Genomic DNA, 26,190 nt, shown 5'->3' with positions numbered 1-26,190 from the left:
TTCCATGCCCAAAAGCAGGATAGAGCTCAGCTCTGAAGCTTTTGCTTGGTGCCAACCATGGTTCAAAAGAAGTGGTGGTCTGGCAGTGTGTCTTTGAAGTTCAGGGTTAGAGGCCTGGCCTTTTACGGTGGGAGTATTCACCCTCTGCTCGAAGCGCTGAGCTGGGTCGAGGTGACCCTCAGCAGACACAGTACTCCAAGTTGATGTCTTCAATGTAGTGTGGACGACTCCAACCTCTGCTGTTCTTTCGCAGACTGAGAAGAGAACTCTGCCTCGATGTTCGGAGACAACTGCTTAATTTGTGGTTCCAATGGCCGAGCTGCTCTTCCTGCTATGCCTTGATGTCCGAAAATATCAGGGGTGTTGGGTTTCTGGTGCAGCATCCTTTGGGCCCACCAGTGCTCCCTTTGTCTTTTTGGGCTGAAAAAGAAAGGCAGGCCGAACATGTTATGTGGTGTTCCAGGGAGAGAAAGACATGCAGACTTGATGGTGATCGGTCTAACGGTATTCGGAGTGGCACTGTGGACAAGAAGATTCGAGGGACGGGACAAAAGCCCAGATATTGGCTTGAGGTGCTAACTGTTGGGTACTGAGGGTTATAGCCTTCTAGTACCATGATTAGTGATGTAAATTGGATTGATTGTTGTCGAATTGGTTTGTGATGCAATACAGGGTCGCAAAAATGCAAAGAGAAGCCCTGAAGAACTGCGCTGTTCATATCAAACATGGAGTCCCGTCAAAACACGTCTGGGGCTAATGGTGGAAAAAAAACAATCTAACAATAGAGTCTAAGTCCATGCACATTCCCAGCTAACATGGTAGCTGGATTGTCTCTGGCAGGGAAACCTTACTTTGCCAACCACAGATGGGAAATTTGATAACACCTTCCGTGGCAGAGACCCCATACTTCCCTTCAGATTCTCCTGTACTTTGTGACTCAAAAGACACCTTCAAAGAAAAAAAGTGCAACCGTCAGCGCCCAAAGCTAGATGGCAAGAGGATGCAGATCAGGTGTATCTATAGCAACACTTGCTTTAAACATAAGTTAAACATGGCCCATTTATCGCTACTATCTTGTGGGGAGCAGAAGCAGATTCCAATGTTTGGCAATGGCACTTATAGTTCCCAGCTGGTGCCAGTCTGGGGAACAAATGAATAAGGAGCTGGAGGCACTTAGTTATTTTTTGAGCAAAAGCAGACCCCGACTTGGATCACCCTACACCCCTAGGTTATGTGACCTCTCAAGAGTTTGACATCGGAAACATTTCAGAAAGGGGACTTTTCCCAAAAAATGCTGGGCTACAGTATACCCCGTGCATGCATTCGAAATCAATTCATTTAAGCCGTGTTAAGACTGCTAATTCCCTACTTGATAACTTTGCCTCACACCAATCACTGTAATCTGAGGAGGCAAAGTTTGGCTCTCATTCGAGCCTCTCCTCCATTAAGCTATTTAGGGCATTACACATTAGGGCTCGAAATACCAGTGAAGTTTTCTTCCTCCCTAGCAGGCTGTTTGTCAGTCTCACTTCTAGCAGGCTATATTCCGGGAGTTTTGCTAATCAGATCTGTTGCCCCTCCAATGCTGGTCTCAGGTGGCAATATCTAAAAATGTGGAACTTAAACATATTGAAGTGTTTGGCCAAGTCTAGAAAGATTTTATGTGGTCACGCTCCCACACATCTCTAACCCTGGATACTCCGATAGTGTCATTGGGCAAACCCTTTCAATTGTTCAATTTTCGCTTACCATGATCCAACCCTCAAGTGGAGTTTTTTGAGAGCCATCTGATGGCCCCAAACGCAGGAAGACAGTTTAAATATACAAGGACAAAAAAATAGCACTGCCAAAGGAAAATATTGGCCCATCAGCAGTCACTGAAATTTACTGTTTAGGTGGATGTACACCAATGACTAGGCAAAATTGTAGTGGGCTGGCCCACGTGTTCGGGAAATAGACGTAGCCAAATTGAGTTTGATGTGATTTATTAAGTCCATAAGTAGAAGTTACAGCAAGCCCCACCAGGAGCAGCCAGCTAGCTAGCTGCTCAGCCCATATTCAAACTGAAAACACACACACCAGGCATCCAAACATTCCACTCATGTCACTCACGCCAACATTCTACATGGGACACTCACACTGACTGAGCAGATAGGGACAAGGTGAAAGGGAACATTAAAACATAACACGAGAATACTACAAAAATGCCATCATGCACCATGCAAGACAGCCAATGATTTAAGTTAGCTGATCCACTACCCCACGCAGTATGCTATGGCAGGCAGAACCAAAATGTGAATGAAAGTTGAACAGAACAACAAAGGTGGAAGGGTGACTGAAACTGCCTTTATGTTTGTAGACCTAGCAAAATATTTTTTGTCATCATATTTTTTATTACATGAGGCTGAAGAAAAAATCTAAAGTAATCTTCGGGCCTCAAAATGAAAAAGTCAGATAAATGTGTTACTGAACCATACAATGGTGGGTAAAAAGGGAAAAAATATTTGTATTTGCTGGGGGAGGAGTGAAAAGTAAGTACTGTGATTAGGAAGACATACAAGGTGTTCGCACAATATATGATGCAAACCTGAACATCCTACACAAACTGACACCATTAGTAAAGGAAATCTCATTCAAAGTGGCGGCTTGATAAGTATGACTAAGTTACAGATATTCGTTGTATCTTATATTATGCGTTAATCTCTATCATTTGTTTTTCTATTTGATAAGTTCACAATGTACTTACCTATTATAGTCATGTGGCTAGCATATCTTTGTCTTGTGTTGATGACTTACATTCTGATTCTGGAATCTCTGGGTGCAGTGGCGGTCGGAGGATGGGGGTGTTATGTTAAGCTATGCAGAGCGCACTATGAACTGGGAGGGAATATTGGCGCTGAGCAGGTGTGAGTATAGCCACACCTAGGGCCTAACGGGACAACTCAAAAAGCCAAGTTTTCAGCTTCTTGTGGAATTCAACAAGTGAGGAAGAGGCTCCAATGTGTAGCTACAGGTCTTTCCACGCGTTAAGAGCGATGTAGAAGGTTCGACCACCGGATCTAGTTTCCATGTGAATGGGATTTGTGAAGGTAGGTGTCCGGATGACATGCAGACTGATGGGCTCCATAACGACAAGCATTTCCATCGGAAATAAACCTGCAGTATTAATCATTAAGGTGTCTTGAAGTCTTTCCGTCTAGGACACCGCAATATTGTACATTTCAAGGGTGTACAGGAGGGTCAATTGTTTTTAGCATTTTTTATACTGAAAACCAAAGCCCCCAGATCATCTCTTTAAAGATTGTTTCCAGTGCTTGAAGAGAATGAGGAGATAATGCTGGATTTATACTTGCAACAGGACTACAACGCACTACACAAGGACTAAAAAGAGGCATTCAACGGCATATTACTCACACAGTCATGGAAGACTGAATGTACCAGGTATTCTGGCTCATGGGAGTAGATTTGAAAGAATGGTGTGGGAATAAATGTTCTGTGAAAAACCGAGTAACCTGGTTCATTTTTTCAAGTCTTTCAAGACTATTCCAATTTTGTTGTCGCCAAAAGTGCTATCACTTACCCCATCTAGCTCGCAGTAATAATTGCCAGGCTTATGAGGTGGTAAATACTGACCTTCAACAACTGCATCCTATCATGCATCATACAGTGGCATCAATGGCAACTATGAGCAAAATGGAAAGCTACTTAGCCTGTTGTAGGCGGTCCCAACAATTCATAGCTTATTAATAGTTGCACATGCTTCATAAGTTCAAATCTGTTCAAATACGTACGTCCTTAATGAATTTCTCCATCTTCCTTTTTAGGAGATACTCAGCAAACGAGTCAATTTCTAGCCTAATCTCTTCAGGGCCGTCCTCAGAGATACATTCAGACCAGAAACACCCAATATTGGAGAAGGTGAGCAATATCCCTGTATTCAATCTATCAGGAGCTGAGATTCCGGCTGAGTCGATGGCCCTTTTGTCTCATGGTCTTTCCTTTGTACCCACTTCTAAATTCAACAGATTTGAACTTATGAAGGATGTTCACTCTTTCTTTAGGAAGATCCGGTTAAAGAAGTATTTTCTCTCCCGACCGGCCACCAATGAGGTTGAGAATGCCTCTGGTTTAAATCCTCCCTCCAATTTTACACCTAGTCTCGATGTTATAGGAACAGAGGTAGGAGTTTTCGAGAAAGCAGTTACCAACAAACTCTCCAAACTGTTAAAATTTGTTCCTGACTCTACCAGTAATCTAACGGGCGATGAGAATTTGGCCTTGAGAGAACTAGGCAACTGTCCTGAACTTACTATCAAGCCTTGCGACAAAGGCAGAGGGATTGCGGTATTTAAGACCTCTACCTACATTGATAAAATGAACTCCCTCCTTGCCTCTGACATTCACTATCGTCGGATCCTCAGGAACCCTGAGGAAGCTCTGAAAAAACGAATTCTCAATGTGGTCACCCGAGCCGCTGATGAAGGCCACATTTGTACTAAAGAAGTGGAATTTCTCACTCCATCCTTCACGAGGAAGCCGATTATCTATGGACTGCCTAAAGTCCATAAGAACTGTGAGGATCCCCCGATGCGCCCCATTGTGTCCACCATTGGGGCGGCCACAGAACCCTTATCAAAGTATATTGATAAATTCCTTAAACCTTTGGTAAGTGAATTGCGGTCCTTTGTTAGGGACACAGGCCACTTCATTTCTAAAATTGAGAATCTTCCCTTTGATGAGAGCTCTGACCTGTTAGTAACCATGGACTTTGAGTCCTTGTATTCCAATATACCTTTGGATGCAGCTTTAGCTGTAGTGGAGGAGTTCGTTTCTGTTTCAGCCAATCTCTCTAATGCTGACACTATCATGAGTTTTCTCAGAATTGTCCTTCGTGAAAATTACTTCGAGTTTAATGGACAGTTCTTCCATCAAGCCAAAGGAGTCAGCATGGGGGCCTCTTGTGCCCCCAGTGTAGCCTGCCTGTATATGGGCCATTTCGAAACCATGAATATCTACAACGAGATGGCGCCCTTCTTTGAGAACATCCGAGCCTGGTCGCGCTTCATTGATGATATTTTTTTCATCTGGAGCGGCGACCAGGCCTCGTTAGATGAATTTGTGGTGAGGATCAATGCTGCTGATCCTAATCTGCGGTTTGCTGCGAACTCCAGTTGTCTACAAATAGAGTTCCTTGATGTGTGGGTGAGGCATGTGGAGGGATCTCTCTGTCTCCCTCGACACAAAACCTACTGCGAGAAATACACTTCTTGAATATGGAAGTTTCCATCCCCGTAGTCAGCGTGACTCTATTCCTTTCAGTCAGTTTCTCCGACTGAGAAGAAATTGCTCTTTGATGGGCGATTTTCTCGCCCAATCAGACGTCTTGAAAGAGAAACTGCTTAAAAGAGGATATCCCCGTCGCCTAATTAAAGAATCTTTCAAGAGAGCGAGGTATTTCAACAGGGACAGCATGTTCGTTGAACGCGAAAATACGAATTCTGACTGCCCTGTATGCATCACTAAACATTCAGTGATGAACAATAAAATCCGACAGGTATTTAACTCTTTGTGGCATATTCTCAATGCTAATGACTGTGAGAGACAAATTCCCAAACCTATCTTTGCCTTCCAGCGCAATAAAAATCTGTGCAACCATCTGGTTAGAGGTACTGTAGACACTAAACTGGTTTCTAAGCAAGTTGGAGTATTTGGTCTTCCCACTGTGGTTGGGAACCATCGTTGAGGCAACTGTCATGCGTGCCCACAAGCCCTGACGGGCGGCGCATTACAGATTGGCAATCTAACTATCAAGATGAATGACATGAGCAACTGCCAGACCTCCAACATTATATATGTCATCATGTGCCCTTGTGGACTCCCCTATGTGGGCGAAACTGGACGTGAGTGCAGAACCAGGATTGGTGAGCACAAGTCCAACATTCGGAATCTCAGGAGTGGGGCTCCACTCGTAGCCCATTGGAGTTCAGCAAACCACTGTGAATCTGACCTCAGATGGTCCATACTTGAGAAGATCCGCACTATTCCTGGCAAGGATGTGGCAGCAATAAGGAAGAAAAGAGAAGTTTTTTGGATCTTCCTTCTGGATGCGGTCAAATCCGGCCTAAACGACGGATGCCCGTGGGAAAATGCCATTCTGTAAATTGGACCCCCTGTAGTAAGTGTCATCCTGTGAACTGGCCTTACCTCCGGCATCTTTATGTACTCCTCCCCTATACCACTGCTTCCCTGCCCTGTGCAATTCCTACTTGCCTGCCTTTTTGAATAGTCACCTATATAGATAAAATTACTGTCCCTGGATTCTGCTCCGTTCTCTGCGTACTCTAGCTAAAATCGGACTGCCTGACCTCTTGCCTGCCTTGCTACTCTGTAGATTGCTTCTATATGTTTTGAAGTCCATTGAAAATTGGAATCCTTCCATCTACTGTAGTTGCGACATATATGTGTATATATACAAGATTGATTTCCAACTTTATTTTTCCGGTGTACGCCTCTTGGGTGATCGCAGCGCTTGAACCTGTGCCCCTTCAGCGAATTACATGGTGGGCCCTAGGCCTCGGAATTGTTTAGAGTATGGGACCTTGTTGTGGCCCTGGGGCAGTTTTCGTGGACCCCACTGGCTGATTCTGCCTGGCGTAAGCTGGCTGAGAGCGGGCGTCGCTGCCTTTGCTCTATCTGTTCATTAGTGCACGTCACCTTCCTGTGTGTCGGATCAGTGGCTCGCTTTTTTTCTTTCAAAGCGGGGGCTCTAGGCTGCACATACGATGTAATCCGTGCCGGGTCTTACTGTGATCTGCACCGATTTCTGAGCAGAGGGTCAGGTGCTCTTAATTTGTTTTGAGAGGCGGGCTGAAGGCCTATTTAAAAACGGCCGGGAAACGCGAGATGAGCCCACCCGAAACCTGCTGACCGCCCGTGAGAACTCGATAGGAGGAGAGGTTCTCTCTCTGGCCGATACTCTAGGTGAGTGAAACACACTTCTGCTGCGGGTTTTGAAGTAACCACCTTATTAACTGTTCGCCCTGTCTACGGACCAGGGCTGGGCATACTTAACACGATCTAATTAACCGACGAACATAGAGGCTTAGCCCGTTCTCGGAATCTCTTGCAGGCTGTAACCTATAGTATTCAGACTATCTCATGTTAGAGGTCCCGTATTGGCTACATTTTTTGTACATTTTTGTCTGTCTATTTCTGTCTGTTCAAAACATGAATCTCTTTAGCATGATCGTGACTGAATTTTTCTACCCGCTTCTTTCGTTTTTTGCAGAAACTTGAGCTCTGATGGCCGCCTACGCTTCAGCTGTTTGAACTCTCCCGACCGTGGGCTGGAATTTATGATCTCTTGCTACATGACCTTCGGTATGTGCAATTAGGGAATGTATTTAAGCACGCACACCGGGAAGTTTCGGTTAGCAGAAGCCAGTACTTGAGTCTCTTGTTAGCCCTTAGTTAACGCTCTATAATTCTTAGAATTAGGTGACCTGTAGGGAACTTTTATAGCCACCGTGCGAGAAATAGCTTTTCCTTTAAGCTCATGAGTACTAATCATACGATCTTTTCGGTATTCTCCCTATTCAGATACATGCTCCTGACAACCCTTGGAGTTCTTATATTTTTCACTGTGGACATAAATCGCTGTGCAAACGGCCCGAACTACTGTGGGTGGATGAATCAACCTCTGTAGCCGGTAAGCATATGTCCCCAACGCTAACTGGGGGACTGCTCTATTGGAGACCACCTTCTCTGCATCTGTCCGTACTTATCGCCCCTAAAAAACGTGTGTTTCGTGTTTCAATAGGTTATACATGAACACTTTGACCTCCTGAGGCGGAAGCCGGGAGAGTCGCCCTGTACCTTTTAAAAATTGTATACTGTGATTTTAAGACAGCGTTTTTAACTATTTGAGTGTACTTTTGTGATCTTACTACAAACCCTACCTCTCTCCCCTAAGCACTCCCGCGCAGCGGTTGGAAAGCTGCCGCGGGATACTTCCTTGTGTTGCCGCCACCCCCCTGGGACACACAGGCCACGCCCACCACCAGTCAGGCCACGCCCTGCCCCCACCTATTATTTAATATGTGCTTCCACCGGACGCGCAGCGGACGACCGCAGCGGGCGCGCCTAAGGCAAGCCCGTCTGCGCCCGTCCGCGACCAGACCGCGGCCGGGGCCAGGCATGCTGCCGGTAAGTGTGCGCGCAGGGGAAGGATCGTGTGGTCAAGGGATGACCTAAGGGCTCTCAATACTACAGCTGAGTGCTGCATTCATGAGATAGATCCTCAGACTATCGTTCCTCCTCAGATTTGTGGGACTTGTGGGGCATCTCTGGGACTAAGAGACACTGCGAGGCTCTCCAAACCCAAGCCGTTGATTAACAAAGGTCTCAGAGCAGGCCTTCTGAACTGCAGATCCCTAGTTAAACACACAGAAGAAATCTGGCTACTACTAGAAGAGCACGAGTGGGACGTTCTGTTTTTAACAGAAACATGGATCAAGGAGGATAATATGACCGCCATTGCGCTGGCAGTACCCCTGGGATTTAAAATATGTCTTTTGAACCGCACATGCACCAAAAGAGGTGGAGGTGTGGCTGTCATTTTTAAAGAACAGTTCGTATTAACCTCTTCGGCCCCTACCATGATTCAGGGAATCGAGGGGTTACACTTCTGTTTTCAGGTGAGTCCTCAGCTAGCTTTAGCAGGATTAGTGATCTACCGCCCACCTGGCGGTGAGGATCCTAATTTATTAACTCTGCTGGATACGATTGTGCAGAGCTCCCTCCTCCACCCTCAATTCATCGTGGTCGGGGATTTTAATATTCATATGGACAAAACAGACTGCGCCCTTGCAGAGCTGCTGAGATCCACACTTAATACGGCCATGCTGAGGCTGATCAATGACGGCCCCACGCATAGAGCGGGACACACGCTCTATTTAATTTTCTCTAATATTAAAGATGTGAAGCCAGAGGCACCACTACCGTTAATCTGGTCAGATCATTCACTGATCCCTTTTAAATTAAACATGGCTTCTAAGAGTCCTGCTTCAAGCAAATGCTCTTTTTTGAAGAGACAATGGAAAAAACTAGTCCCCGATATTATGGGCCCTGCTCTGGCACAGAATATCCCATCTCTCACTTCCAATGCTAACATAGACGCACAGCTACTTAATGATTGGGTCGGGAATATGGTTTCTTCCATCGCACCAGCCTCACGAGCAATATCTAAACGGGACTCCCCCTCTGCCCCCTGGTTCTCTCAGGAGCTTAGGGTGGAGAAATCAGCCTGCAAGAAGCTGGAGAGACTGTGGAGGGTAAATTACGGGCCCGCTGAAAAAACTAGATATAAAGAAGCATCCAAAAAACTACAGAAAGCTATTAGAAAGGCAAAAAAACAGTTTTACGCGGACTCTATCCAGCAGGCGGAGCAGTCGAGCAAACAGATCTTTAAGGTGGTTCAGTCCTTTTTTAAACCTAAATGTATTGAGAGGGAGGTCCCCCCGTCAACTACTCTGTGCGAAAATATCTCTGAGTTCTTTGATCAAAAAATCAAACAAGTCTATGAGTCCTTTGGGCCAGAAAAAAAAACGGTGAAAACGGACCTAGCTATCAAAGATGTGATGGGTGAAACCTTAACTCAATTCCAGGCGATACCCCTGAGTGCGGTGAGGCAAGAACTAATCCGCTGTAAATCTGGTTCACCGGACGATCCATGTCCATCCAAAGTATGGTGCACCATAGCGGATTTTGTGGCTCCCACATTACAACAAATCTGGAACTCGTCCATCGTCTCGGGGGTATTCCCGAATATCTGGAAACATGCAACCCTCCTCCCGCTTAAAAAAACAAGCATTAGAAATACAATCGGGCTCGGATTTATTTGAGTTTGAGCTAATGGCATTGTAAATGCCAATGTATTGTTGCTATGTGTTATGGAGTGTGTTCATGTGGTGTGTACTGCCAGTGATCTCCTTGTGAGTGTGAGAATATTGCACAGTTACTGCCTGTGATGTCCTTCTTGTGAGTGTGAGAAGCTTGCACCTCTGCTGCCTGTGGTCTCCTTCTTGTGAGTGTAAGAAGCTTGCACTGCTGCTGCCTGTGATGTCGTTCTTGTGAGTGTGAGAAGCTTGCACCGCTGCTGCTTGTGATGTCCTTCTTGTGAGTGGGAGAAGCTTGCACCTCAGCTGCCTGTGGTATCCTTGTGAGTGTAAGAAGCTTGCACAGCTGCTGCCTGTGATGTCCTTCGTGTGAGTGTGAGAAGCTTGCACCGCTGCTGCCTGGGAGTATGAGAAGATTGCATTGTGCATCTCTGTGCTGTGCCTGTTCTTTGTAAGGGACTCTTGCTCTGTTGCTGCTGCTGCCTTGGCACAGTACCTGCTGTGAGTGTGTAAGGGCAGCTTGCACCACTGCTGCTTGTGATGTCGTTCTTGCAAGTGTGAGAAGCTTGCACCTCTGCTGCCTGTCGTCTCCTTGTGAGTGTGAGAAGCTTGCACTGCTGCTGTTTGTGATGTCCTTCTTGTGAGTGTGAGAAGCTTGCACCGCTGCTGTTTGTGATGTCCTACTTGTGAGTGGGAGAAGCTTGCAACTCAGCTGCCTGTGGTCTCCTTGTGAGTGTAAGAAGCTTGCACAGCTGCTGCCTGTGATGTCCTACTCTCTACTCTACTCTACACTCACTACTCTACACTCACTACTCTACACTCACTACTCTACACTCACTACTCTACACTCACTACTCACTACTCACTACTCTACACTCACTACTCACTACTCTGCACTCACTACTCTGTCTGGGTTAAGGGAGACCCTCGAGGCCCCGGTGTCACTACACCTGCTGCACCCTCACAGCCACTGGTAGTAAAATACAGCACTGTCTGGATTAAGTGAGACCCTCGAGGCCCAGTTGTCACTGCACCCCTGGACTTCCACCGCCACTCGTAGCAAAATACAGCACTGTCTGGGTTAAGGGAGACCCTCGAGGCCCCGGTGTCACTGCACCTGCTGCACCCCTGGACACCCACAGCCACTGGTAGTAAAATACAGCACTGTCAGGGTTAAGTGAGGCCCTCGAGGCCCCGGTGTCACTGCACCTGCTGCACCCCTGGACACCCACAGCCACTGGTAGTAAAATACAGCACTGTCAGGGTAAAGTGAGGCCTGCTGCACCCCTGGACTTCCACCGCCACTCGTAGTAAAATACAGCACTGTCTGGGTTAAGGGAGACCCTCGAGGCCCCGGTGTCACTGCACCTGCTGCACCCTCACAGCCACTGGTAGCAAAATACAGCACTGTCAGGGTAAAGTGAGGCCTGCTGCACCCCTGGACTTCCACCGCCACTCGTAGTAAAATACAGCACTGTCTGGGTTAAGGGAGACCCTCGAGGCCCCGGTGTCACTGCACCTGCTGCACCCCTGGACTTCCACCGCCACTCGTAGTAAAATACAGCACTGTCTGGGTTAAGGGAGACCCTCGAGGCCCTGGTGTCACTGCACCTGCTGCACCCTCACAGCCACTGGTAGCAAAATACAGCACTGTCAGGGTAAAGTGAGGCCATCGAGGCCCCGGTGTCACTGCACCTGCTGCACCCCTGGACACCCACAGCCACTGCTAGTAAAATACAGCACTGTCAGGGTTAAGGGAGACCCTCGAGGCCCCGGTGTCACTGCACCTGCTGCACCCTCACAGCCACTGGTAGTAAAATACAGCACTGTCTGGGTTAAGGGAGACCCTCGAGACCCTGGTGTCACTGCACCTGCTGCACCCTCACAGCCACTGGTAGTAAAATACAGCACTGTCTGGGTTAAAGGAGACCCTCGAGGCCCCGGTGTCACTGCACCTGCTGCACCCCTGGACACCCACAGCCACTGCTAGTAAAATACAGCACTGTCAGGGTTAAGGGAGACCCTCAAAGCCCCGGTGTCACTGCACCTGCTGCACCCTCACAGCCACTGGTAGTAAAATACAGCACTGTCTGGGTTAAGGGAGACCCTTGAGGCCCTGGTGTCACTGCACCTGCTGCACCCCTGGACTTCCACCGCCACTCGTAGTAAAATACAGCACTGTCAGGGTTAAGTGAGGCCCTCGAGGCCCCGGTGTCACTGCACCTGCTGCACCCCTGGACACCCACAGCCACTGGTAGTAAAATACAGCACTGTCAGGGTTAAGGGAGACCCTCAAAGCCCCGGTGTCACTGCACCTGCTGCACCCTCACAGCCACTGGTAGTAAAATACAGCACTGTCTGGGTTAAGGGAGACCCTCGAGGCCCTGGTGTCACTGCACCTGCTGCACCCTCACAGCCACTGGTAGCAAAATACAGCACTGTCAGGGTAAAGTGAGGCCATCGAGGCCCCGGTGTCACTGCACCTGCTGCACCCCTGGACACCCACAGCCACTGCTAGTAAAATACAGCACTGTCAGGGTTAAGGGAGACCCTCGAGGCCCCGGTGTCACTGCACCTGCTGCACCCTCACAGCCACTGGTAGTAAAATACAGCACTGTCTGGGTTAAGGGAGACCCTCGAGACCCTGGTGTCACTGCACCTGCTGCACCCTCACAGCCACTGGTAGTAAAATACAGCACTGTCTGGGTTAAAGGAGACCCTCGAGGCCCCGGTGTCACTGCACCTGCTGCACCCCTGGACACCCACAGCCACTGCTAGTAAAATACAGCACTGTCAGGGTTAAGGGAGACCCTTGAGGCCCTGGTGTCACTGCACCTGCTGCACCCTCACAGCCACTGGTAGCAAAATACAGCACTGTCAGGGTAAAGTGAGGCCATCGAGGCCCCGGTGTCACTGCACCTGCTGCACCCCTGGACACCCACAGCCACTGCTAGTAAAATACAGCACTGTCAGGGTTAAGGGAGACCCTCAAGGCCCCGGTGTCACTGCACCTGCTGCACCCTCACAGCCACTGGTAGTAAAATACAGCACTGTCTGGGTTAAGGGAGACCCTTGAGGCCCTGGTGTCACTGCACCTGCTGCACCCCTGGACACCCACAGCCACTGGTAGTAAAATACAGCACTGTCAGGGTTAAGGGAGACCCTCAAAGCCCCGGTGTCACTGCACCTGCTGCACCCTCACAGCCACTGGTAGTAAAATACAGCACTGTCTGGGTTAAGGGAGACCCTCGAGGCCCTGGTGTCACTGCACCTGCTGCACCCTCACAGCCACTGGTAGCAAAATACAGCACTGTCAGGGTAAAGTGAGGCCATCGAGGCCCCGGTGTCACTGCACCTGCTGCACCCCTGGACACCCCCAGCCACTGCTAGTAAAATACAGCACTGTCAGCGTTAAGGGAGACCCTCGAGGCCCCGGTGTCACTGCACCTGCTACACCCTCACAGCCACTGGTAGTAAAATACAGCACTGTCTGGGTTAAGGGAGACCCTCGAGGCCCTGGTGTCACTGCACTTGCTGCACCCTCACAGCCACTGGTAGTAAAATACAGCACTGTCTGGGTTAAAGGAGACCCTCGAGGCCCCGGTGTCACTGCACCTGCTGCACCCCTGGACACCCACAGCCACTCGCTTGTTCACTTTTTTTTTTTTTTAAGTTTTACACTTTGCTTTGATGCGGACGCTTTCTTACACTGTGGCATGGAGTCATCCTGCTCAGCTCTCTGCCTTGGCACTGCAGGCATATGTTTTCAATTATCTCTGCCGTGATGGCGAGATAATTGAAGATATATGGCCTTCTCCTCTTAAGACAATGCCTTTCAAGTCTGCCCTACACGGAAAGAAAACACAGGAAAAGCACGAACGCCGCCATTCCCAGCAGACTGGTGAACGCGCCCACAACATCTGCATTACATTATCGCGGCACCCTGACAGCTCATAATTGAAATTAATGGACTCCTGTTCGCGTAACCACAGAGAAAATGCCAAGATGACGCACGCTAAATTACAGATAGCCTATCATGTCAAGGCTACTAAAAACACAGCACAGCGAAGACGAATGAACATGCACATGCCATAAAAAAAGCGCGTGCACTAAGGAATGTTGCTGTCCGGACCCCTAAAGACACTTTTTTTTTTCTTTTACTATAGAGCTCGGAGCTCCGCCCCACTTCGTGGTGACGTAGGCCCGAGCCCTAAAAACCTAATGGGGATCCAAAAGACCTCAGTAATCTGCGCCCGATCTCTGTTAGCCGCACCGGGAAAAATGTTCGAGAAAATAATACAGCGCCAGTTGAGCAAATTTATCGAAGACAACAAGATACTACATGAGACGCAATCAGGCTTTCGCCCTGGCTTTAGCACGGAGACAGCACTGATTGAGGTGGCAGAGTCAGTAAGGTGGTCGATGGATGCAGGAAGCTCAGCGATGCTGGTACTCCTGGATCTGTTGGCCGCCTTCGACACGGTTGATCATGCTAGACTCTTGAGGCGACTAGCTGAGATAGGCATCTGTGACCAGGCTCTGGGGTGGATACATTCGTATCTGTCCCAGAGAACACTGAAGGTGGCACTAGGGACAGTCTCCTCAACACCCAAAGTCCTCAGCTGTGGCGTCCCGCAAGGGTCGGCACTCAGCTCCCTTTTGTTCAACATCTACCTCGCGCCTCTCTTTACGTTGATTGCCAATTGGGGTGTCAAGGCAATTTCATACGCCGATGACACCCAATTGGTATTTCCGTATTCAGAGGTGTCGCAGGAGTCCTTTTCGAGCTTCAAGGGCTGTCTCCAAGATGTGGCGTGTTGGATGAATACGAATAAATTAAAATTAAACGCTAATAAAACGGAAGTGATCTTTTTTGGTAAGGGCCCTCCTCCACCTTCAGAGCTATGGTGGCCAGCGGAGATGGGTCAAGCCCCCTCACCCAGCCTAACGGTAAAAAGTCTGGGAGTGCGGTGGGATGACAGCCTGTCCTTCACCTCGCATATTCAACAAGTAGTCAGCAGCTGCTTGAGCAAGCTGAGGAATCTCCGCAAGATTCTGAGACTTCTCCCTGAGAGTTGTCGGAAAACAGTAATCCATGCCACAGTAACATCTAGGCTGGATTACGCCAACGGCCTCTATCTGGGCTTACCTAAATACCTTACTCAAAAACTTCAGTTGGTCCAAAATGCGGCTGCGAGACTGCTAATGCGGATCCCTTTTAAGCATTCAGTCTCTCCGTATCTTCGACAACTGCACTGGCTACCAGTTGCCAGCAGAATCAAATTTAAGGCACTCACGCTGGCCTTTAGATCTCTGTTTGGCACCTGTCCTAAGTATTTGAAAGTCCGGCTCCCGAGATACTTCCAGGCCCGTGCGCTTCGTTCCAACTGCCGCGTTCAACTTGCCGTCCCACGAGCAAAAAGGGCTCGGTTGGGGGTTGTACTTTCTCGGCAAATGTTGCGACACTATGGAACACCCTGCCCCCAGCAATTCAGCAGGCCCCCTCTAAAAACTGCTTCAAGCGGTTGCTAAAGACTTGGCTTTTTGCCCAACCACGCTAAGCTCCTTCACTTCAGTTCTCTGGGTTAACTGTGTTCTTCCTAGCGCCGGGACACCTCCTCGTGAGGTAGCTGTTCGCGCTTTACAAAATGCTGTATTATTATTAAATGGACTGAAGTGAGCCCTTTGTGATTATTTTCTCGAACCTCCCTCTGATCGGCAGCGTTCTTTTATGGACCAGTACCTCCTGTTGCCCAGGTAAAATCCCAAAACTGGATTCCTTTAAAATCCTAACTAGCGTAGTTGGTGAAATATTTTATTACTAGGCCTCCCGAGAAAATGTTTATGTGCACCCTGGAAAAATTTTATGGGATTGTAAAATTGCTCTGCTCAGTCTCTCTGAGGATTGCCGCTGGAGCACAAGGGAATAAATCTAGAGCGTGTGAACGTGTTGAAGCAATGTATTGATTGTGAGTTTTGATTATTTATGTGGTTGGGGATTCCAGTGCGTCATTTTAAATGTGTCTCTCTTTCATCCATTTATATATAAAAATATGTATGTACACTGTTTGGAGCTTATCTTGGATGGGGTGGGGTTCTGAGGCTACAGATGAAGTATTGAACTTTGTCTATTTGAATGCAATGTGTACTTATAACATACGAAATTGAAGAAACAATGCAGAAGCCAAAGACCCCTATGTAAATAGCCTATATTTTGAATACAGGACTTGTAAATTTATAAAACACCAATCAGATTGTGTAATCCAAAGAATTCTCTTTTTACTTCAGATTTGTCACGGGTGTATCATTTTTGAGCTGCGTCTTCCCCCCTTCCTCGACCTGCAAGCCCTGATGAAGGTGCGGCCGTAGATCTGGGCCAGGCACCGAAACGCGCGTTGGCGTTACCTGGTTGTGGGATCCTGCTTAATCGATCTGGCCTCTCTAGCAGTGCGCTATCTAGGCACCGCTGGATCCCCCTTCTGTGTCATTGTGGGAACCTCGTTGAGGAATTCTTTGAGCTTATGTAATGTACATGAATGCATGTGTATGTGTGAAGTATTAGTGTATGAATGGTTGTGGAAAGGTTGATGTGGGGAAACTATGCTATACAATGTATATATATTTTTCAGAAATAATTTTCTATTTATTTGTTGAGTTATGATGTCTTATGCTTTGAATAACGAATACATGAATTAAATATGAAAAAAGAAAAATAAAGACTTTTTATATTTTGAATTCCTCTACCCCCGTGATTCTTCTGCTACCCCCCATTGTGAGCTCCTGCACTATATGTGTAAATTTGTGGATTCCTTATGAGCCATTGTTTGATTTATGCTGGTGGACTTTTCCCCTAACAGTTGTGGGCGTAGAGGGATGGCTCGGAATACATAAAGAATCTGCGGTAAGATGGTCATTTTTATGGCCGCCACCTTATAGGGAGGTGCTTCCACCTGCTCAGCTCTCTGCGAATTAGACGGCGCAGACACGTATAGTTGATCCCGACCATGTCCGACAGTGTTGGTGCCAGCTGAATTCCCAGGTATGGGACCGCCGTCTGTGCCCAGCGGAATGGAAAACGCCCCTGCAGTTGAGACCGAGTGTGCGGCTCCAGTGAGAGGTCCAACGCTTCCGATTGGGTCATATTAACCTTGAACCCCGACACCCCGGAAAATGCGTCCAAGACTTCCACATAGGCCGGTAAGGAGGTGTCTGGAGAGGACAGTGACATAAGGATATCGTCAGCGAACAGGCTGATAGTATGTACGTATACACAACACTTGATACCATGCACTTCCGGAGTGGTTCGCATCAGTTGTGCCAGTGGCTCCATGTACAGGGCAAAGAGCAGGGGTGACAGCGGGCACCCCCGTCTTGTGCCACGTTCAATAGGGAATCGGGGTGAGGCAAAGCCATTGACCTTGACCGTCGTGGTGGGACGGGAATAGCAATTAAGGACCCACGTACGGAATCTGTTGCCCAACCCAGCCTTCACCAGCACCTGTTCAAGAAAAGGCCAGTGGACTCGGTCAAACGCTTTCTCGGCATCTATCGCGAGCATCATGTACTCTACCGTCGTCCTCGTGGCCTTCTCTATGAGGTGGAGCGCCCTTTTAGTGTTATCTACCGTCTGGCGTTCAGGGATGAATCCCGCCTGATCCGGATCGATCAGCCCCTGCATCAGCGGTGCAAGTCAGGCCGCCAGAATGCCGGTGTAGAGTTTGAGATCTACATTAAGTAGAGATATAGGGCGATATGCTTCGCACCGCGAATGGTCCTTCCCTGGTTTGGGGATGACCGAGATGGTGGCCTCCAAAAGGTCTCTCGGGATCGCTCCAACGTCCGTGAAAGAATTAAAGAGGGCGGTCAACAGCGGTGTCACCTGCAAACAAAACGTCTTCTAAAAGATCGCCGAGAAGCCATCCGGGCCGGGCGCTTTTGCTAATTTGAGACGCGAAATGGCCGTAATCACCTCCTCCGGCCGGATGGGCCGGACCAGAAAATCTGCCTGTTCAGGGGTCAGTGAAGGGAGGGAGACAGATGCTAGGAACTTCTCTCCTTCCTTCGGGTCAAGCACAGACCCAGTGTACAGGGAGGTGTAGAAGGCACTAAAGGCCCCTGCAATGTCCGCGTCCTCGGTAACCACCAGTCCATCCTGCGTGACTATCTCCTGAACCGACAGCTTTCGCCGTACCTCCCGAAGCGCATGACATAGCAGCCTCCCACAACGGTCTCCCCCTGTGTAATATAAGTGTCGCACCCTCAATGCTGCGTATTCCGCCCGGTCCTGGTCAAGTGCTGCTAACTGTTGCCTAACCTGTTGCAGCTGCCTCCATATCCGCGGCGCCCCGGTTCACTGGTGCATGTGTTCAAGTTCTCGTGTCATTTGTGACAATTCCTCTCGTTTACACGCACGTTCTGTGTTCTCGGCGGCCGAGACCACGATTAGCTCACCGCGCAGTACCGCTTTTAGTGCCGCCCAGTGAGTAACCAATGATATGTCTTCTGTGCTGTTGTGCGCCAAATAGTCCCTGATAACCCCCTGACCCTCTCCACCACCTCAGAGCGATGTAGCAACGTGTCGCGCAGCTTCCAGCAGAGTGGTGCTCTTGCCATCGGGGGAAGGGAAAACACTGCCACCATGGGAGAATGGTCAGAAAGGGTCGCAGCACCTATTTCAACCTCTGTTGTGAGCGCATGCAGGGAGGAAGAAGCCAAGAAATTCTAAGCGGGCATAGGTTTTGTGGGCGTTTGAATAATACGTGTATTCCCTTGCGCTTGGATGGAACCTACGCCACAAATCAACCATGCCCATGTCTCCCAGTCTAGCCAACCCCCGGGGGAGAATGACCCGGCCTGAGAAGTGTCCATAACTAGGTTCAGATCCCCTCCCACCAGCACATGTCGATCAGGGGACGTGGCCACCTCCATGAGTGCGGAATGGAAAAACTTCTCTTGGCCTTCGTTTGGGGCATATATGGAACAGATCGAAAAGGCCCCCCCCCCCCCGAGGGAAAATCTATAAGACAGCAACCCCCCCCTTCACCTCTACCCCTTTCTGCAGGACCTTCCCCCTGAACCGTTGGGCCACCAAGATTGCCACCCCTGCAGTTTTAGTGGAAGAGGAAGAGTAAAATTGGTGAGGGAAATAGCGAGAGCGCATCCTGGGGCAATCTTTCAGCAGCAGGTGGGTTTCCTGCAGCAAGCAGATGTCAGCCTTAGAGGCCTCCAAAAGGGAGAGAACACCAGATTGTTGAGTCCTCGCACATTTAGTGTGAGGATTCGTAACTCAGTCGGGGGCATGGGTAATCATACAGGGCATATGGCCCCCCCCATCCGGGCAATGTCAAGCGTTAACCAAACTCACCTCATGAAACAAGCCTTTCCTCGGGGCACTTCCCGTAACCTGGACCTTGCTGGGATAGAAGATTGTCCTCCCACTCAAGTCTAAAAGAGTTCCTGGACCTGGTACCCCCCTACCCACAACCCCGGCCCCCCACCCCAACTGACCCCCACCCAAAGAGAAATAGAAAGCATCCAACAAATCAAAACATACGTAGTGTCCATCATCCGTAGGTGATTGGTAAAGTAGAATAATGGGGTACCGTACTCAGCGCGTTAGCCGTCCCTCCCGCCGACAGCCGGGTCATCATTCATTCCAGGGCCAAATTGGCCATTCGGCTACCCATGCGCTTAACTAGGCAGAGGCACGTCCGGCCCCGCGGAAACCGCCTTCACTGCCGCCCGCTGTCCATCACGAATTACTTCCACTGGAGGCTTCCGGGCTCGCCAGCGCCTGGTCTGCTGCCGCGAGCGTGGTTTACCATCATCGGGTCCGGCAGTAGGTATGTCCTCCTCCAGGGTTTCTTCCAGTGGGGTCTATTCCAAGGATGCCACATGCTTCCCTCAGCAACCGGAGCTGATACAATTTATTGTCCTTCTTGAATATCAGGCGAAACGGGTGGCCCCAGCTGTAGGGAATGCCCTGTCGTTGCAAATATGTGGTAACTGGTCGGAAAGACCGGCGTTTCTGTAGTGTAAGTGCAGACAGGTCCTGGTAGAGCACAGGGGACTGGCCTTTAAAGGACAGGGGGTGTTGATGCTGTGCCTTCTGCAAGATGTCCTCTTTAGTGCGAAAGTCCTGCACACAGGCAAATATATCCGGAGGGAAAGCCGAGGCTGCCCTTGGTGGACCCACCCTGTGCACTCTGTCGATCCTGAGCTCCGAGCCAGTCGGCCGACCCAAGACATGGTTGAAGAGTTCGCAGGTGAAGCTATGCAGATCCCGCATCTCCTCTGTGGATGTGACCCCTCGGATGCGTACATTGTGGCGACAGGAGCGATTTTCTAGGTCCTCCACGTGTGCCTGTAGGTCAACCTGTTGATCATGGATGTGCACAATCTCTTGCCGCAATGCCTCCATCTCAGTGTCCCGGTTGTCGCTCTTGGTCTCGAGGTCCGCCACTCGTTACCCTATGCTATCTACATCTCGTCTCACCTCTTTCATCTCCTCCTTTTTGCAGGGTGTGGGTATCATCCCGTAGAGTGGTGAAGAGAGACTCCAGGAAGGCCTTGGTGATAGCTTCCGACCCGTCCAATTGTGCTCCAGCGGGCTGGGGTGTGCTTGCCGCCATGTCCATGGACCGTTGATTCGCCTGCGCTTTGGCGAAAAGCTCTTTGACCGTCCCGACCTTCCTGTTCCTCGTTGAGGACATAAAGGTACCTGCAGCAGCGGGAGCAGGCCAAATCCACCGCAGTTCCGGGCCTCCCGTGGAGCGCTGCCCCGACACACCGGACTCCAGATGAGAGCAGTCTCCGCTCGCTTGTGGCCGGGCGTATCAGCACCGCGGTGCTGCTGAACCCCCCGGTCCCCCGAGACACGCGAGGGGCAGCCCTTCAGGGTCTCGTCCTAGTCCCCCTTTGTAGGGTAGTGCCCTTCAGCTCCGCCGTGGCAAGAAGGATAGCGATGATGCCTCTCCGCCAGTCCCAGATAACGGGCCCCAACTGCTCACCCCGAGATCCGGCCATGGGTCACAGGGCCATGCTGTCCACCAATCGCCACCTCTCCGCCCTGACAGCTTGTATCTCAAGGGTCAGTGGGCCCCCCGGGCTCTCAGCCAGATGCTAGGGAAGACCGGGCCCGCACCTACCGCTCTTCACTCCACACCTCCTCCATTATGCGTGGCTACTCGTGGTGCCTGCTGTCCCCATTCTCAAAACGGCGGTGCGCGCCTCCCAGGGGCCCGCTGCGTCCGCCAATGCTGCCGTGTTCTGTCGTAGGGCCGTGGCGCCCCCCCCCTTCACCGCTAGCTGCACCCTCTGTGTCTCCCAGGTGGGACCGCCGTCCTCTGGGCGACCGCAGGCTCCTTCGCCTCTCCCGGAGTGACCCCAGCACAGCCCGTCCTGCCCAGTTGAGGTTGGCTGGGGCCCTAGGATCACGCGGCCTCCGGATTTGACCACGACCTCCAACTCCAGTCTGGGCTCGGGCGTCGTCGGGACTCAAGGGGCCTCCCCAGTGCTTGCCCTGCTGTAAGCTCGCAACAATGAACCCACTGTACTGCACCTGCCACCTCACTTCTGTCGCCAGGGCCGCGATGTATTCCGTGTCCCCCAACCGCCCAGATCCCGGGGTCTCACACCAGGGCGACAAGGGTCCACCTCCACTCCGCTCTGTGTGGGGCCCAGTCCCCCTCCGGCAATGTCTCTCAGCCTCTCGCCACCGGGTCTGGATAGGACCCTCTTGTGCACCCCACCAGAGATCGCCGTGTCGACTCGTGGATCCTGCAATGCCTCGTGTGTCAAACCGCTTTTACCAAGATGGCGACCGCTCCTTCGTCACGTATCTCGAGGCCCTGGTCGTCGGGGAGGGTCGTCTGGATGCGCTTGGACCCCTGCCCCAACCTCCTTGTTGGTCCGTGGGCTCTCCTCGTGGCCCCCTCAGCTCCCCAGGTGCCCCGGGAGTCCCAGCACGTGGCCGCCTTTACCAAGATGGCGGCTCGTCCGCCGCGTCGCAGGCCTCCGCTTCGCCCCCAGTGGGGGTCTTTCCCGGGTCTCGGCGTCCCCACCTGCACTTCCCAGGCAGTGCGCTTCAGCGCTGGGGGTCCGGCGCGGCGCCCGGTCTGGCGGTCAGAGCGTCGCGACCCGCCCCGGACTCCACCCCTCCTCCACTCGGGCCTCGGAGGGCAACGACCCTCTCGTGCAGCAAAGGGCCGTGGTCTCCGGTCAGGCAGGGGTCCGCCTGCGGGGCTGGGGCACCCAGAGATGTCCGGTGCACTATTCTGGTGGCCGACCGTTGCTGTGTCAGCCCCCTGGGCCGGTGCTATTAGGGCCGTCGACGGGAGCTTGGCGAATTCGCGTCCGTCTACGCCGCCATCTTGGCCACGCCCCTCCAGGAGTTACATTTACTGCACAGCCCAATCCTATATAAGTGCCATGATAATTGAATTATTTGAAATGCCTAGAATGTGATGTGATCGATCCCACATTGGGGAAATGATTTCATTAAAATCCAAGTTGAGTCCTACGTTATAGAAAGAAAAGCAAATTCTCGAACTTGTTGTGGACAAACTTTTAAAAACCTTTACAAGTATGGTTTAATATACACGGTGTATATCCATTCTTAAATATAGTAGGGAAATAAAATGCATATACTTCTCTCATTTTGAAAAAAGCCATCCCAGTCAGTAGCGAATCTGATCCTGCTTGATGTTGCGGTCCTATCCGTTCGAGTTCCAGCTGCTCTGCAACTTCTTGCAATCCACCCTAGAGAAATTAAACCAAAAAGACAAATCAGGCAATCAAGAAAAGGTTGGTCATTTAGGGTGCATCTCAAATGTGCAACCTCAAAGAACTTTGCTAATTGGAATCTGCATGTTTGCTTCAGATTACATATAGAAAACAATAAATAACAAACCATTATATTGCTACCAAAGAAAGGATTATCATATGCAATTATATGATATTTAGGATATGTAATTATATCATATGTAATTAAGATTCATCATACCACACAACTATGGTTATTAAAACTCGATATAGCACACGACTCACTCCCAGAGGAGTATCTCAGCGTTATGCTGATCAGGCAAGATTGGCACGGTTTAAACAACCATGCTTTTAACATCTTAAAATGCATGAAGTTGGGACAGGTACAAATATGGAGAGGGAGACTTTGCCAGTGATGCGTGGCCAAATATGAAAATGATCTGCCACCAAAACTGGCGGTACAGATGCGTGGGGTCAGCAGGACAGCTTTGTTAGAGGACATTAACTGTCTAGAAGGCAAATAACTAGGTTTTGAATGCAGAAGAGAAGGTTGGGTCTGGTATAAAGCTTTGTGCGTTAAGCAGCAGAGCTTAACAATTGCCCGCTTTCTAATAGGCAACTAATGCAATTTTATTTTAGTATGGGAGCAGAGGGCGACTGGGCTGGTATATTGCAGATTAGTCGAACAGTGTTCTGTGCAACTTTTAGTTTGGCCAGCAAGGTGTTGGTTTCTGCTAGCAGTAGTGTGTTTCGTAGTCCAGGATCCAGGCGAGCCGGGGGATAATCCCCCCCTTTTTTTGTTAACAGCATCATTGTGGCAAAACAGATACCACATGAAGCATCAACTTGATCTCGCATGAGCAATATTTGATCTATTTTTACTTCCAGATTTCTCTCCACTTACTTGGGAGAAGGAGCTGGGCAGAGGGCCACCAGTCAGCCGACCAGAGCTCGTGAGCTTTGCCGAACTGCACAATCTCCGATTACGCACTGTTGGAGACAGTTATCCATCCAGTCTGCAATTCTCTTCATACACTGCGCAAATTGGTATTTACTCTTTCAAGTATGAACTTAGAGTAATTCCTGAAGGTCAGGTTGGTAATGAGGTGATACTGAACAGGACAGACAAATGTATAAGAGTATTTGAAGTCTGATCCTATAAACATGCATGTGTTCATTTATCTCACGTTATGGCACAGTCAGGCAACACATTCCTAGCCTTAAAAGATACTACACGAATACAAACTTTTTTTGTGTAGTGCACGCTGCAAAACCCAATGCAGACATGGGCTCCTGAAGGAAAGCCTGAGCGATATAATTTACAGTAGAGACAGGAGTGTTGCATAACTCTATTAAGAGTTTCACAATAACAAGGTAAGACGTTTAAGGTGCACCGATTATAGTTGGTCATGCTGGATGGCTAAATCTGCCATTGTCTTTGCCTTTTGTAACACCCCTTCATGGTCCTATCCTAGCACACTGTTGTGGAATGACAGTCATGTGAGGCAGCTGGTCATTGGTTCTGAGGAGGAATACCATGAACTGGCATGTTTCCCAGGGAACAAACACATATCCTGATCTCCATGATCTAACAGTGAGTGTTTAATACCTCTGATTTCTTGTACGCGTCTGGTAATAATATTGCTCTTTGCCCAATACAGAAACAGTGATGTCACAGAAGACTGTTGGATACAGCAAGAGTGTGAGCATTCAGTATTATTTGCATCTCTATTGGAGGGTCAATCAGGGCAAGGTACGCAAGGTACACCTGGTAGCTGGATGGTCTCTAGCGAGGAAACCTTGCTTCCTGTAGTGCTATAGGCACTCCTACGGTTTGACACAATGTGATGACCTTGGACTACCATGATTTTAATTGACTTTGGGCATTTCATTTTACCCTAGCATGAATGTACGTCCTACATATGCCTTTTACCCTGAACATGTCATCCATGTAATCTTGTAGTCTTTAAAGAGGGAGCTGTCACAGAGTAGAATAGCCTTGCAAGGAACAGAACGTGTGGGATGTGCATTTGAAAGCAAGAGAGCGGTGTGGAATGTACGGTTTGGTCATGAAGTGCAGTTTTATGAGCAGTGGCGCACAAATGGGCATTGTGTTGTAAACTGAGAGATGAAATAGGTGATGCTATAGGCAGTGGTGCACAAATGTGCATTGTTTTGTACACAGGGGTGAAGTATGTGATGCTATAGAAGTGGTGCAAAAATGTGCATTGTGTTGTACACTGGGAAGTATTATGAAGTTCTTGCTATTGGCGTTGACATGCCTCCATGTCAACTTGTATTGTGACTTTGTCTTGTTTGAGCTTTTTGCGCGCACAGGAGGCCCCCCAGAGTGCTCAAGTTGTTTGGGTTATTCACTTTCAAGGTTGCTTTGTTTTCGGAGAGGAGATTGTTGAATGTACCGTCGAAGACTTTCGTTAGCTTCATTAAGATAAAGGCAAGAACATGTGAGAAAGCAGAAGAAACGTGGGAACTCCTTTTGCCCTGGAATGCTTGCATGGAAAGTGGCTAATTCCAGTAAGTTTCTCTTTAAAAACAGAAAGGAAACTCTATAATAGCTCCCATGGCAGAGACCCCATACTTAACTTCTGATTCTTCTTACCAGTAACGAAATCTAACATCTCTAAGGACTAGTACACCCTTAATCTGCATGCCAGCAAGGGAGCTCTGAGGGGAACTCATTATGATGGAGGCACACGGAGTGCAGTGAATCACAGTTATCCAAACATGAAATTCTGAAGCTATGCAGGGCAGCTACTGCCAACTGCTGATGGCAAAACAAGCATATGTAAAGATGGAATATTGCATTTTAAAATACTTAAGCTAAATGATGTAGGAGAGGACAGAAAATAAGAAGACAACAATAATCAAAAAGAACAAGTTACTTACCTTTGGTAATGATGGATCCACTAACCACAGATTCTTTACCTTCGAATACTCCCCAGGCTCTAGACTGCATCCGTAAAACCTCTCTATAGCAATGATCCCATGTGCTACTAGGTGGAGCCATGCAGCTCTGGCACAGAGTTTGAAGTGATGTAAGGGAGCCACATATAGCCGCCATCCCAGGGCGTGGATGACAATTTTTCATCTTTTCCCTTTGTGCTCCCTCAGAGGTGCATCATAAACAGCCATTAGTAACACTGTGTTGAGTACTAAATATAGACCGTTTAGATGTTTTAAAAATAAACAAGGTCACTTCACAGAATGGGGAGGTGGGGGGAGCAGCAGGGAATCTGTGGTTACATAGAGTATCCATCACAAAAAGCGTTACTGAAGGGAAGTAACTTCTCATAGATACTTCTAACCGTAGATTCTTCACACTAGGATATCAAAATAATACCACCCCAGATGGAGGGTCTGTGGAATTGACTCAGACTAATATTCCAGCGGAAGGGAGTGGGCGCAATGCCCTTTGTGCTGAACATCTCTGTCTAGGCAGTAGTGCTTTGTGAACGTGTACACAGATGGCAATGCTGCAGCCTGGCAGATGCCAAGGATAAGTAAATCCAAA

The 26,190-nt window shown here is 49.2% G+C and overlaps 1 protein-coding gene across 3 annotated transcripts in view; it reads right to left on the bottom strand.

The window, feature by feature from the left end:
• The window catches only part of CNOT7 (CCR4-NOT transcription complex subunit 7), a 354,347-nt gene that overhangs the window by 39,322 nt on the left and 288,835 nt on the right, over nucleotides 1-26,190 (bottom strand). For all 3 annotated transcript variants that reach the window (XM_078678131.1, XM_078678130.1, XM_078678132.1), the window contains exon 6: nucleotides 22,545-22,655. In XM_078678131.1, coding sequence (XP_078534257.1) covers nucleotides 22,545-22,655 — 111 coding nt within the window. The remainder of the gene's footprint in view (nucleotides 1-22,544; nucleotides 22,656-26,190) is intronic.

This window comes from Lissotriton helveticus, chromosome 2_2 (genome assembly GCF_964261635.1).
Source record: "Lissotriton helveticus chromosome 2_2, aLisHel1.1, whole genome shotgun sequence".
In the NCBI taxonomy this organism is placed as follows: Eukaryota; Metazoa; Chordata; class Amphibia; order Caudata; family Salamandridae; genus Lissotriton; species Lissotriton helveticus.
This window is presented reverse-complemented; position numbering and strand designations above follow the sequence as displayed.